The 15,543-nt window shown below is 38.0% G+C and overlaps 1 protein-coding gene across 2 annotated transcripts in view; it reads right to left on the reverse strand.

The window, feature by feature from the left end:
- atos (atos homolog atossa) overlaps positions 1–15,543 on the reverse strand; it is a 73,673-nt gene that overhangs the window by 24,988 nt on the left and 33,142 nt on the right. The window contains exon 2 of one of the 2 annotated variants that reach the window (XM_074108656.1): positions 13,568–13,608. The exons of the other annotated variant lie outside the window; for it this stretch is intronic. Coding sequence (XP_073964757.1) covers positions 13,568–13,608 — 41 coding nt within the window. The remainder of the gene's footprint in view (positions 1–13,567; positions 13,609–15,543) is intronic. 2 annotated transcript variants of the gene reach the window in all.

Here is a 15,543-nt window from a genome sequence, read left to right on the forward strand (position 1 = left end):
AGTTTCAGATTTTGTTTTATTTATTTTTTGCTGAGAGAGGGAGGCAAACGAGCAAGCGGGTCATCTGAAGGGAAATGATCACCACCACCCATGAGTACCAACAACTTATTTAAGTTATTCAACAATTTATGTAAGTTAGTTACTTAAGTTTAGGATAATTTTATTTATGTTTAAATGTCATTTACTGTTTTCTGGTGTATAATAAACTTACATAGTATTAAGTAGGTACTTATTTCAAACTTCAAACCTCGTTAAATGGATGGAATTGTAACCGCTTGATCGTGTTCGCCATTATCTTCGCTTTATCGATTAGAATCGATTGCCGGACGGTACAGTCTGTTGATTTTCACACAAACACGTCATACACAATGCATTTGCAGTTTTCATATAAGAGGAAACTAGCACGCTAGCAGTTACGGCAGTCATACTATTACGTCATCAGTATTGATAATATTGTTTTTATTAAATGAATTAAAACAATTAATTTGCTCACCCGCGACCTTATGATAGCTAAGTTTATGCAAGATATGCGTGTTCATGCAGTTCCTCCACCTCCACACTGTAAGAACACACACAAATCACACAAACCCAAACACCACCACCACCACAATACACTGACGCGTTTCGAACTCAACCTCCGAGCTCAGGCTCCGAAGCGGTAACGTTTCGTGTGCTCTGCCTACCCCATTTGGGAATACGGGTGTGATGTTTGTGTGTGTGTGTGTGTGACCAATTTCATAGAGATCCGGTGTAAGTACTTTAATGCAGTCGATCGTTGTACGTTAAACTAATTGTAAGTCATTAATGAGTCAGCTCCACTCGCGGTGGAAACCGGGCATGAGAAACGCTTCATTTACATTATCCTCGCGCAGCACATTTCTAGTGGAATGTAAACAGCTCGGCGAAGCGAGATTAAGTCAATCTCTGATCCCGCAGTATAACCGAAAAGCCCTGCGCTATTATAACAGTTTTTATTATTGGCAAAAAGTTACGATACAAACAAATATCGACGTGTCGAGTGCCAGCTGATATCGCGTGCACCGATAACGTGTTGGCGGCCTTGCTGTAGATTGCGGATCTTATCGATGTTTTTAGGTCATTTGTGTGTTAGGGACACGGTGCGCCGATAGCCCGACAATGGCTGCCACCATGGGAAAATTTACTACAATACTCGATACAACTTCTCACTGGATAAAAAGTACCTAGAAACATTAAAACGTTAGATTTCGATTGCAAATGCTTACGGAGCGATACAACTTAGGGATCTTCAACACCAACCTACTCTTTCCTCAAAGTTACGGCATTACGGCAACGCTCCCGTAACTGCACTTATGTTATGGATCTTCAGTGGCAGCGGCAGTAGTAATATGCCTATACAGGGTGTTTGGCAGTCGGGTGTAGTTTAAGGGATGATATGTGGGGTCATTCTGAACATTTTTGACCACATTTACTATAATAGTTAAAAAAAAATTTTAGTCGTTACAGCCAGTACCGTCGTAGTCGGACACAATTCCACTGTATGGAAAGGAGGCCTTTTTTGGTGATTGCCCATGAAATACCTTAATTTTTCTTTTTTTAAATAGCACATATTTTAGAAAGCCCGTAAATCAAAGAAGTTTATTAAGCGAACGCGTAAATCGCTGTTACTTTTTTTTTGTAGTCATGCAAAGTTACAAGATTATATGAGTTTTTTTTTATCGTCATGTCTAAAGAAGTTTTTTTGATCAGTGTAGCAGTAGTAGGCAATTATTTGGATTTATTTTGAAGAACCAAGGTATTGCGAAGGCAAAACACTAAAAATAAACTCAATACAGGCTAGATTATACAGGATATTAAATTAAAAAAAAAACTGACAAACGGAGTGATTTAAAAAAAAAACATTATCTCAAAAACCGTGAAACTTAGTATACCTAATAGTAAATGTTGTCAAAAAATTCAGAATAACCTTAACTATCATCCCTTAAAACCCCTACTGCCTAACACTGTATATTGAAATGTACAAAACAGTCTATGGATAAAAAATAAATAGGTTAGAGTACACTGTGATATATTGTTAAAGGGCTGATTACCTATTCTTGCAAAGTTATGTAATATTTATCATCATCCCAGCCTATATACGTCCCCTGTTGGGCACAGGCCTCCTCTCGTATTGAGAGGGCTTGGCCCGTAGTTCCCACGCGGGCCTAGTGCGGATTGGGAACTTCACACACACCATTGAATTGCTTCAAATTAATTAATTGCTTTCAAATGTAATTTCGCACGTTTTGCAATTTTCGTGGTAAATGTAATATTTATCTTATAAAAAAAACTAGCATGTCTGTGTGAAATTTGTTCATTATCTAGAATTAAATATAGTGAGATAGCATAATTTATCACTATGCACGTAATTTCCGCGGGGAACGAAAACCGCACGCGAAGCCGCGAACAGGAAGTCTAGTCTATTGCAGGCAATTGTGCAATTGATAAGGTGAAATAGCTTATTTACACAATTAATATTAACTACTGAAGCGTAGTACTGGAATAGGTTCATACAGGCACAGCGTAATTCCGCATAACATGAATTATCACAGACAAAATGAAAAGTAAGGATACAATAGCGAGATCGCGGGGAGAACTACGCAGCAGAACTCTACTTTGGCCTGAGATTGTGATGAGGCAAATTGCCTGAAAGTTTATTGCTATGCTTGTAGTTCAATCGCGCATAAATACGCTCGAGAATTTGAGGATAAAAGGAAAGTAGTGGGTCCCTGACAGACTTTCAAAGACGTTGTAAGGCCTGGTTACTTGGTTTGCAGAATGGGGAGGAATTGGGAAGATGATTTTCCTCTTTTCTTTTGATGGAGTTATTGTGATGCGATGTCTTCATGTAAAAAATCACCAATGTATATAAAAAAAAAATAAAAAAAAATGCGCATGTGTATTGATGGTATTTATAAGGGTTATGGTTTATGGGGGTGACTGAAAAACAGCGTCTGTTAGCCAAGGGACTTTGTTCTGCAAGGCGCAGGCATAAGCTGAGTCGCTTTCCCTTTTGATAGTTTGATTGTACTTATTATTTGTTATGTACCTACCTATGTAGATTTTGTAAGCAAACTATTAAATAAATATCTTCTATTATTATTATTATTATTAAATAAAAAAATCCCAAAAGAAATCAATAAGCATTTCATAATTGGTGTCAACACTTCTGTCATATTCATAGATCAGATGTCATTTTAAAGGACCCTAAATTTATAAATACTAACCAGTTTCGCTCTATGTTTGCAAATAGATCACTGACTTTGACTTTTCATAGTTGACACCATAAAATAGATAGATATATTTATTACCTTCTACAAAAATACATTATAAACGCATGTTACGTAATTATATGACATTAGGATCGAATCGATCGAATATGAATTATTGACAAAAGGATCGACAAATGTATACAAATAAAATAATGTCAGTAATGCATGTATATGAAAATATCGTACGTATTTGCTATCATTCCAAAAGGTCAACTTTAAAAATCAAACAATTCCTAACATATCGTTTAAATAGAATAATTATCGCTTGCCACGTTTCAAGCGCGTACTGAATCGCGATGTTATTCATAATAACATAATAATTATGTCGCATAATATCATGATTCATCCGGCACCTTTACGTATACTGCGCTAATCAAAATCATCTGGGACGATAGGCAACGTCGCAAAACCGTGTTAAACGAGCGAGACAGACTACTAACCGATCTATTTAACCGCGAGAAGGAGCGAGACAGGTGTTTGTTTGTCAACATTCATCCTATTTTAAATATAGAACTACTTCCGCGTGTCCAATGTTTTACGAATGTAAATATTTTTTTTAAACGTTTGTTTTGAATTTTGGTCCCTTCGATTTATTTCTATCGGTGCGATTGTCAAAGATATTATTTCGTGTCCGTTAGAGTCGAAATTCGATTGATTGACATGCTTTATACGGAACTTACTTTGCTAGTCGAATAACAAGTACAATGAGGGCTACCGTTTTCGCGCTCACCAGTTGGCGCCACTGTAGACAAAGGTCCTGCCTGAAGTACTTGTTAGTTTGTTATTACGGCCTACGGGTGTAAAAAAGGTATTAAATATAGTTTACATTTAAATCATATTTGATACCTTAAATAAGACAAAACTGTCTCAAAATACAGACATTCATTGCCCCGTACATATTTACCATAATTAATTTCAGATATTGCAAAATATTCACAAAATTATTCTAATTATAAATAAGCCCGCGCAGCTCACACAAAAACAGTGACATTTGACATTTCGGAGACCTCTCGCTACACTAGCGCCTCTAGCGGCAAATTCATACGCGATAGCACTGGAAAGTCTATTTTGTATTCGTTTTGTATATTTTATAGGAATTTCAAATTATAATTCTAATACATATTGTAATCGTCAAAATTTATTTAAAAAATCTAATACATACCTCATAAATATGTAACCCAAATGAACCTTGAATGAAACGCAATACGTAAAGAGGTTTGAGATGAGAGCTTTTATAAAAGTATAGTCGCCCAAGAAAGTGCTTTACCAATTTTGATGACAGCTCCTACTTCAGAAATAAATTAATAAGGTTGACTGTCATATTGACTTGCAAGTGAAAATAGGTTTTGACGTTTTAAGCGCTACAAATGAAATTTAAACCTTAGGGTGGTAAACCAATACGGTATTTGACTATTTTGTACATGTTTTATAAATTAAAAATACACAATGCCTGTTATCGAATAGAAAAACAATTTTTAAGCTACCTTTACAAATAACAAAGTTATAAAGGTTTGAAATTCAAGATTAGACAGAGAAAGACATACTGGTATGTGACGTCACACGCCAGTACCGCCATACTTGCTGCATAGAGAAAAGCGTTTGAGAAAGAGACAGGTATATAGATTTTTCAAAAAATCACTATAAATCCAATTTTCAACCGATTGAAATTTTCTCTTCGCTTGTATATCTATATTTTCATAATAATATTAAGATTTAGCAAAATCAGGAGTTGTCAAATACCGCATTCCTTGGTCGACTAAACTGACTTAACACCTATAGACCATGATCTTTTTATAATGATAATGACACTAGGTGTTGCCCGCGATTTTTTGACCCGAGAATTTTATAATATTACATAGAAGATAAAGCACCAAACAGGGTTGCCAACAATTACTTGGGCAAATATAGTATTTTCTAGTCTTAGGGATAAAGAACACTGAATACAAAATGCTAATGGTAGAAAATGCAACACTGCCTTTGTTACAATATTCTTTATAAAAGGAGCTTACATTACGGCCCTTTAAAGTTTAAGTTTATTTTTAACCAAGTATTAATAACATGCGGTCAACGTACGAATATTTTTATCTGGCCGACCCCCTGACTGAGTTTATTTAATAATTCCGGTTCAATAACCTTATAGTAATTAAATTATTAATCTTTTAAGATATGTAAACAAATTTTACGCTATAAATTCATTTTTAAAGATCAACCCGTCCTATGTAGTCCTAACTTACTGAGTATGAACCTAGAGTAGACCCCTCACAAAATGATACGATTTTAGTTCCCACGCGGTCCCACTGCGGATTGGGAACTTCGCACGCTATTGAAAACTTCCCCGTAAAGTGAGTGCTATATCTATCTTCATTCATTTTTGTTTAACAGACAAAAGAAAAATAGTGTAAGTACAAATATTTTCTGAATATTTCTGATTTCTAACTGACGAACTACCTAGTTAGAAATTTATAAAACACTAGCCAATAGGCTCGCGCACGAAGGGTTCCGTACCATTATCTAAAAAACATTGGATCTTAGCAAAAAAACGGCAAAATAATCTAGTTTGTTGCATGGCCATTTATTTTGTTCTGTTTTTAGTATTTGTTGTTATAGCGGCCACAGAAATACATCATCTCTGGAAATTGAAACAGTCTAGCTATCACGATTCATGAGATCCAGCGTGACAGACGGACCGACGGACGGACAGCAAAGTCTTAGTGATAGGGTCCCGTTTTTACCCTTTGGGTACGGAACCCTAAAACTAGGATTAGCAACACAATCGAAGAATTACTGTTTGAAAATGTCAGAAAGCTCTTTTTCATAGGATGCAATTTTCGTCACAATCAATAACAACAAAAATCAATTAAGCGTGCAGTTTACCTAACGATTGTTACTGCGCACTAAAGTGACGTAACTGCACAAAAAGTACCAGGAAGACACGAACTACCAGCAGTTTGATTAGCATTCAAGCCATTGTTCAAGCGATAATGTATTCTAAAGCATTAACACTAAAGTCCACGTGTGTAAACTGAGTTTTATACTACACTAAATTCGTATGACGCTACGATTTCCTTTAAAAAAATGATTAACTGCTAAGATTTTAGTTTTAATAGTAGATTGTAGAACAAGAGCATAAAACGAGCCATTTTACCCGAGACGTTCATATGCCGCCCGAGCCGGTACGGCGAGGGTGGATAGACAAGTCGAGGGGAAAATGGGTTTAATGCTCGAGTTTTACACTCTGCTTTTCACTTAGATTGCGACGAAATGAAATAGCACCAGTGGAAACGATTGTTCACTTTCTATGGTCCTATTATTTTTCTTGCATTATTTATAATTATATTTTTTTAGTTTAATTGATTAATATTGATTGATTTGATTGATTTTTAGTTTTATATAAATTAAAAAACATTAAAAAAATATGAAGTTTTTTTTGGTTTGTGGAAGTTGCACCATACCTGATTACCTTGGTCTTAGACGAAGATTTTACTTTATGCCCTAGAGCATTGAAAGTACTTTTAAGTCGCCTAGATCCAACATAAACACGAACTTTACGAGTATGAGAAGTGCAAATGCATTTTTAGCACAAGTTCCATGTATAGTCACGTTTCACGTTAAAAAACATCAATTCACACCAGCCACTCTTTCTCAGCTTGCAGAAAACCGCAAACAAGAAAACCGCTAGTTATTTCGTAAACTCCCAGTTAAATGTGAACTTTCAACACAGACATACCAGGGTGGCATGAAACGGTAGGAGCAGGAATAAATAGCCCGTACAAAAATGCGGAAACGAGACCGCACGCTTTTGTAATTTCTCAATACAATGTTGTCGGTGGTTAAGTTAAGACTGCCAAGCGCGAGTCGGTACCGCTCTAAGGGCCTATGCACATGGCCTATATTTTAGGCGCAGACGACTTTTAAAAAATCTAATGAGTCTCGTTAGTAACGCGTGTGCATAGAATAGACCCTAAGGTTTGTGTTCTGTACCGTTAGTGTAAGTTTTCGGTTACAAAATACGTCTCGATCGCGTTCGCGTTAAAATCTCAATTTAAATGGAAACACGAACAGCGCCTCTAGCGGAACGTTTGCGATGTTCGTGTTTCCATACAAATTGAGATTTTAACGCGAACGCGATCGAGACGTATTTTGTAACCGAAAACTTACACTAAGGGCACACGTCTCGATCGCGTTCGCTTTAAAGTCTCACACACACACAAACATCACGTCTGTATTTCCAAATGGGGTAGGCAGAGCACACGAAACGTTACCGTTTCGGAGCCACTTTTAGCAATTCTAGGTTACAAAAACGGTACAATAGTGACAGGTTGCTAGCCTGTCGCCTACGGTATACCTTAACCTATATCCTCAGTCGCCTCTAACGACATCCACGAAAGAAATGGAGAGGTGTAATGAGGGCTATCGCGAATGAATTCGCCACTAGAGGCGCTAGTGTAGTGTGAGGTCTCCGAAATGTCAAATCTCATAGTTTTTGGGTGAGCTACGCGGGTTTATTTATAATTAGAATAATTTTGTGAATATTTTGCAATATCTGAAATTAATTATGGCAAATATGCGTTACGGGGCAATGAATGTCTGTGTTTTGAGACAGTTTTGTCTTTCGGTAACATTAGTCCTCCCTTTTTTCCGAACAAAACGGGGACTATTCAACACTGTGGCATGCTCGATATTTTTATGGTACGGTTTTAAGGTGTATTAAATATGATTTTAATCTAAACTTTGTTTTCACGCCCGTAATAACAGACTTTGAAAGCCATACTTAAAAACCTCACGCAACAGTGCGCCATCTAGTGAGACAAAAAACGATAGCCCTCATTCTAACCCGACACCACACGGGTGAGATATATAGGGTCAACCTATATCCATAGGTGTATCTCACTGGTTCAGTAACAGCCTATTTACTCTAGCCTTGAACATGGTCGGTCAGTTTTGAGTAAAAAAAAAATACAAGTAAGTATCTTTAGAACTAGATGAGCGTGTAAAGGAAGAGATCGTTTGAAAAGCAAAATGCTCTTTCTAAAACATGTCTGCGATTGATGCCAAGGCCCTCGAGTCGATTAGCGAGACGTACAGACGCTAAAGCCGCATTAAAATAGTACACCAGTCTGCCCGCGGCTTTGCTCGCGTTAACCATAAGGCTCCGTCTCCACCAGAGATGTGCAGGGTGTGTTGCGAGGAATGTGTTTTTGATGGTCCAATAGCAACGCTTCATTTATCTCCCCTCGCTCCGCTCAGCTGTTTCCACCAGAGCTGTGCTGTGCGGGTAACGTTTCTTACAAATGAAACGGATACAAAATTCAGATCTATTGTCAAGAAGACATTAATATCAAAGGCGTATTATAAAGTTAATGATTATATCATGGACAGGGAGGGATATTTGGAAATAATTCCGATCCTCATTAGCGATCCCTTCAAATAGCGAACCTACTGTGTTAAAAATAAAGTTGTGTTAAATACTTGTGATGTATATAGATATCATTTAATAATATTGTAAATCTGTTTTAAAAAAATATACTTCGTTGAGTTTCTTGCCGGATTCTTCTCAACAGAGGTTTTTCCGAACCGGTGGTAGTTTTTTTTTGACATTTATAAGTGCTTGTTACAGCCTAAATTGAATAAAGATATTTTGACTTTGACTTTGATTGGTTCATGAAAGACATTCCTCGCAGCACATCCTTGTACATCTCTGGTGGAACCGCAGCCTTACACACCTGTCAGTCGAATTGAAGGGAATTAATGTTTTTTTTTTTCAGCTTGTACAAAAAGTTAATTATAGGTAGTTCATATCAATGAACTGAGTCGTCTGCCGAACTTAACGAAAATAAAAAAAAACGGCCAAGAGCGTGTCGGACACGCCCGAAATCGGGTTCCGTAGCCATTACGAAAAAAATAAGTAATATTTTTCTAACGATTGCGTATTTTGTACGGAATAGTCCATGTTTAGGTATATTTTATACCTTAGGCTGCTATTTACTCTCTAGTACTAAAAATTCTTAAGAAAACTTAACCGTTATAGTTTTCCTTGTAAGTTTGATATAATTATTGCCATCCTGAATTTTTTCCACCCACCAGTTTAGATTTTAGAGGGGGGGGGGGCGACGCAGACAGACGGATTGAAGAGCTAGTGAAGGAGTTATGATAGAACTTAGAAGAAGAATTTGGAACAGTACCTAAGAAGTAAATTTTGGGAAGAGCGAATGTAAGACAGGAACTTAAAACGTTGTAGGTTGTCAACCGTGTGACATCACCATGCATTCAAAAACATAAAGCAGTAAAGCGATTCAGTCTATTTCCAACCAGTTCATATATAGGTCGTTAGTATGTCAATATCGTATTAGATTATGTATTTTATGCTATAGTAGTAAAGATTTAATTACATCGCGTTCCGTTAGGATTGGCAATAGTTACCAAGGTTGGCGCGATGCGTGTTACTAGGAGAGAAGAACACAACAGAATCTGGTTGAAATAATGTACAGATACAGTTGTGAGTTTTTATACGATGCGAGGTCAGGGCTACTATTAAATTCGAAAATCGAAGTTCGTATCGTACCGTCCCTCTCGCTCTCGTATTAAATATTAGCGTCAGGGACGGCAAGATATGAAGTTTTTTTTCGTACAGTCGGATGTTTTGTTGAATGAATCAGTAGTTTGTTGTGCAGTTATGAATAGAATGCCGTTGCTATACAAGGGCATTGATAGAGATAAAGTCAAAATCTAATAAACCTTTAAACCGATTTAGATGAAATTCGGTATACATATAGTTTGAGTCCCGGGGAAGGAGATAGGATAGTTTTTATCCCGGAAAATTGCATAGTTCCCGCGGGATAGCGATAAATGAAATCTATACGGACGGAGTCGCGGGCGACAGTCTTTTTAGGGTGCCGGAGCCAAAATGGCAAAAACGGAACCCTTATAGTTTCGCCATGTCTGTCTGTCTGTCCGTCTGTCCGCGGCTTTGCTCGGGGACTATCAATGCTAGAAAGCTGTAATTTTGCACATATATATATATATATATATATATGTAAACTATGCCGACAAAATGGTACTTACAATAAAACAAAAAAAATTTTTTTTAGGGCACCTCTCATCGACGTAAAGTGGGAGTGATTTTTTTTTCTCATCCAACCCTATAGTGTGGGTGGGGTATCGTTGGACAGGTATTTTAAAACCATTAGGAGACTTAGGAGTTTGCTACGACGAAGCGTAATATCGAGCGCCCCCCCCCCCCCTCTAAAATCTAAACGGGTGGGTGGAAAAATTTGAAAAAAATCAGGATGGTAGTAAGTATATCAAACTTTCAAGAAAAACTATAACAGTTAATTATTAGTACTAGAGAGTAAATAGCAACCTAAGGTATAAAATATACCTAAACATGGAATATTCCGTACAAAATACGAAATCCTTAGAAAAATATTACTTTATTTTTTCGTAATGGCTACGGAACCCTATTTCGGGCGTGTCCGACACGCTCTTGGCCGTTTTTATTTTTATTTTCGTTAACGGTTAAGTTTGCTTGAGAATTATTAGTAGTTTAAGAGTAAATAGCAGCCTAACGTATAAAATATACCAAAACAATGGAAGATTCCGTATGAAATACGAAATCCTTAGAAAAATAGTACTTAATTTTTTCGTAATGGCTACGGTACCCTATTTCGGGCGTGTCCGACACGCTCTTGGCCGGTTTTTTTACTTGAAACTGACCGTGATTGACCCCGTGACCCCGTTGAGTCTGACATATACCTAAGTTAATCCTTGAGTTTCATTCTTGATAGTAAGTATACCACTACACCGCAGATCCTACTAATAAACCCCCATGCAAAAAAAAACGGGCACCTATGGTTTTTCAGATTTTTAGGTACTTATTGAAGCTTAGAAAGTAAGCTTTCCTGCACATAAAATACAAAAACCATGGGTGCCCGTTTTATTGCAAGGGGGTCTATTATAAATACGAAAGTTTGTGAGTGAGTAAGTGAGTATGTTTGCTACTTCTTCACGTTGAAACGGCTAAACGGATTTGGATGAAATTTGGCAAAAAGTTAGTTTATAACCTAGATTAAAACAAAGGATACTTTCTATCCCAATATTCCCACGGGATAGGGATAAAATCTTGAAATTTCAATCGCTGGGTTTAGAGTCTTGAAATTTTGGACAGTTGTTCTTAACACAACCTCAATAAATTTTGGGAATTCCCAGGGGAATTTTGTGAAATCCCGGAATTACAATTGTAACTACCAGATCGAATAGTTTACGCATGCGAAACCGCTGGTAAACTAGTATTATAAATGCGAAGGTTTGTGTGTTTGTTTGTTGGTTTGTTTGTTTGTTACTCCATCACGTGAAAACCGCTGAACCGATTCAGGTGAAATTCGGTACACAGATAGTTTGAGTTACGGGGAAGGACATAGGACAGTTTAGTCCCGGGGAATAGAATAGTTCCGGCGGGATGGCGATAAACGAAATCTTCGCGGACGGAGTCGCGGGCAACAGCTAGTAAACAATAAAATAATGCTGGTGCAAACACAGGCGTACACTCAAGCATGCAGTTGTTAATATATAGTTTCTAATATTTAGTTTTGATACAGCCGTGGTGGCCTAGTGGTTTGACCTATCGCCTCTCAAGCAGAGGGTCGTGGGTTCAAACCCCGGCTCGCACCTCTGAGTTTTTCGAAATTCATGTGCGGAATTACATTTGAAATTTACCACGAGCTTTGCGGTGAAGGAAAACATCGTGAGGAAACCTGCACAAACCTGCGAAGCAATTCAATGGTGCGTGTGAAGTTCCCAATCCGCACTGGGCCCGCGTGGGAACTACGGCCCAAGCCCTCTTGTTCTGAGAGGAGGCCTGTGCCCAGCAGTGGGACGTATATAGGCTGGGATGATGATGATGATGATTTAGTTTTGTCACTTGTAATTCAAGATACGTGTCTCTAAATAAACTTAGCAACAGACAAGGACAAACTATTATTTAAAACTTACGAAACGTTGACTCAAGTGTACATAACAAAGCGAACGTTAACTATAATTGTTATGTGCATTGTAAATATTATATACAAAGCACGTGATATACGGCTTGGGCATTTTCCTAAAACATATACTGTATCAGTTCGCGAAAACATGGCACTAAAGTGAGACAAAAAATATTAGCTAGGTTTGCTTTTAGCTGATTGAAGCAATTAACGATAAATAGTAGATCAATTAGAATAATATTGTTGGACTGATCCCGGTGGTCTAGTTGGTATGACACTCTGGCGCATGTCCGGCGGTCGGTTTTTTTTTTATATTTTAAAAAACCTTTGGTTTCGTTTAGCTTGCTAATAAAAACAAACAATAGTAGATTGTACAGCGAGTGCATAAAACGCGTAATATTACCCGAGACGTTTATACCCACCCGAAAGCATGCGAGGGTTGATAAGTCAAGTACACTGCTATTCATTCCGATTGGAAAGCCTAGTTTAGACTAGCTGCTAGACACTAGCAAGAAAAATCGTGCAAGTTGGATTACATTGAGATTCCATAAAGCGAACGACTTTAAAGTGGTCAATCGAGCGCCGCAATGTAATGCAAATTGCATGATTCTTCTTGCAAGTCTAAACTGGGCTTTAGGAAATCAAAGAGCATTACTTGCTAGAAAATTAAATTGTTCACTTAGAACCTTTTATGTTTCATGCCATACTGTTTCTAACATAACATAGTACGATTCAATAGAATCTGTCAATTTTCTACATATTTAAGACACCGTATCGTGGGCACACTTGATTATATATGTCCCTGTTGTTGCAATTATCATCTAAAAGGAATCAAAAAAGAATAATAGTCACATCACAAAGCCTTAGGCAGCCCGGTGTTTATATTAGTAGGCTGGAAGTGTCTACAGGATTGTCAGATTCTATTGAATTGGAGGATATTCAAATTGCAGTTTACTCATATACTAAAATTCAGTATTATATATTAAAAAGAATGCTAAAACCTAACCACCTATTTACTATCGTTTATCGATCGACGACCCCGAAAACGCAATAAATGTTTATTTAATGACTTTTGTAAGGTAAAAAGTTATAAATACACATCATTAATTTGTTTGTGCACTTTTTCTACGAGTTCAAATGTGCACCGCGCCACTCATTTCGTTATTTGTCCTTAAATTACAAAACAATTACAACAACTAACACTAGCAAGTGGTAAATGTCATTTTAACCCACTGAAAAAACAAAAGGACCATTTTCGTTTTACCGCCCTAGGTTCATAACGTACTATTAAACACTGACCGTCTCATCTTCCGCGCTCCCGAGCAGGTTGGCACACTCACCTGCAACCAAAATAAACGTGTAAACACAAACATACATATATTATTATACAAGTACACTATACATAAATTAACCATAATTGTATAGTACCTAGCCCTCTCGTTCTGAGAGCAATGGGACGTATATAGGCTGAGATGATGATGATGATGAATAGTCGACTCTAACATCTGGTAGCACGGTGTAGGGTTGTGTTGCTCTGAAGATGAGCTCTTGGTTGAGTTCGAAACGTGTCAGTTTAGTGTGGTGGTGGTGATAGATTGGTTTGTGTGATTTGCATGCGTTCTTACAGTGTAGAGGTGGAGGAACTGCATGAACACGCATATTTTACATAAACTTAGCTACCATAAGGTCGCGGGTGAGCAAAGAAATTATTTTAGTTCAAATAAACCGTACACAATTCAAAATTAACCAAAGATTAATCCGATCTATTGGCTGACCTTAACACAGTTAAGCAGCCTTGACGGCGCAAGGGCAAAAGGGCGCGCGCGTGCGCAGATCGTGCCGCTTTGTGCACATTCACCGGCCCAGCGGTGGGACGCGTGCCCACAGTGAAGCAGCGTTTCCACAGGTATTCTAAATCGATGGTTTCCAGGGATGTAACAGACGTGGTTTCATCGGAACCGAAAGCGGAATCAGATGTTTTCAATTTGGTTTATCGGAACCAGAAACGGAATCGGAACCAAAAACGGAACCGGAACCAGTACCCTTAGTGTAAGTTTTCGGTTACAAAATACGTCTCGATCGCGTTCGCGTTAAAATCTCAATTTGTATGGAAACACGAACATCGCAAACGTTCCGCTAGAGGCGCTGTTCGTGTTTGCATACAAATTGAGATTTTAAGGCGAACGCGATCGAGACGTATTTTGTAACCGAAAACTTACACTAAGGCCACAGAATCGAAGCCTGAGTTAGGTGGACGAGATGTTAAGAGTGGGTCTACTAAACATGCCCATGAACAGGTCTATTGCGTAACGTTTCATACAAAAACTATCATTAGATTGTGATAGCGAGTGTCAGAAAGATCACATAATTTAGGCTTCTATTTGTGCATGATTTACTCAAAGATGATGTACGCCACTCATGTCCAGTGCCCTTAGTGTAAGTTTTCGGTTACAAACTACGTCTCGATCGCGTTCGCGTTGAAATCTCAATTTGTATGCAAACACGAACATCGCAAACGTTCCGCTAGAGGCGCTGTTCGTGTTTGCATACAAATTGAGATTTTAACGCGAACGCGATCGAGACGTATTTTGTAACCGAAAACTTACACTAAGGGCACAGTCGCCGCGGTAAGCATTAACAACCGATATAACTTCCGTTTCAAAAGTAACGGAACCGGAACCAAAACGGATGTTTAATATCAAACGGAAGTTCCGACTTAACGGAACCGGAATCGGAGCTCCGTAACATCCCTGGTTTCCACCAATAATAAGCGAGGAATATGTTTATAATTAACCAATAGAAACGCTTCATTTACCCCTCCTCGCACAGCACCTCTCCGGTGGAAACAGCTGAGCGGAGCGAGGATGAGTAAATGAAGTGTTTCTATTGGGTAATGAATAACCTAACCGAACCAACACAAAGTTGAGACTTCGTCACTTCAAAGTTCAATATCTCAAAAACGACTAAACCGATTTTGATGAAACATATCTAAGAACCATCGCCAGAAAACCTCAAGTAAAAAAAACCGCATTCAAATCGGTCCACCAATTTAAGAGCTACGGTGCGACAGACAGACACACACACAGACACACATAGCGGGCAAACTTATAACACCACTCTTTTTGCGTCGGGGGTTAAAATGGGGGGGGGGGGGCTCCTCACATATAACAGAAACTTTCTTTCACAAAAATCAATCAAACAAACACTCATAATAGCGGCCCGCATTGTGAAGAATCCTGCAAATTTTTATACCATGTTAATAAACTTATTGGGGT

Source organism: Choristoneura fumiferana, chromosome 27 (genome assembly GCF_025370935.1).
Source record: "Choristoneura fumiferana chromosome 27, NRCan_CFum_1, whole genome shotgun sequence".
In the NCBI taxonomy this organism is placed as follows: Eukaryota; Metazoa; Arthropoda; class Insecta; order Lepidoptera; family Tortricidae; genus Choristoneura; species Choristoneura fumiferana.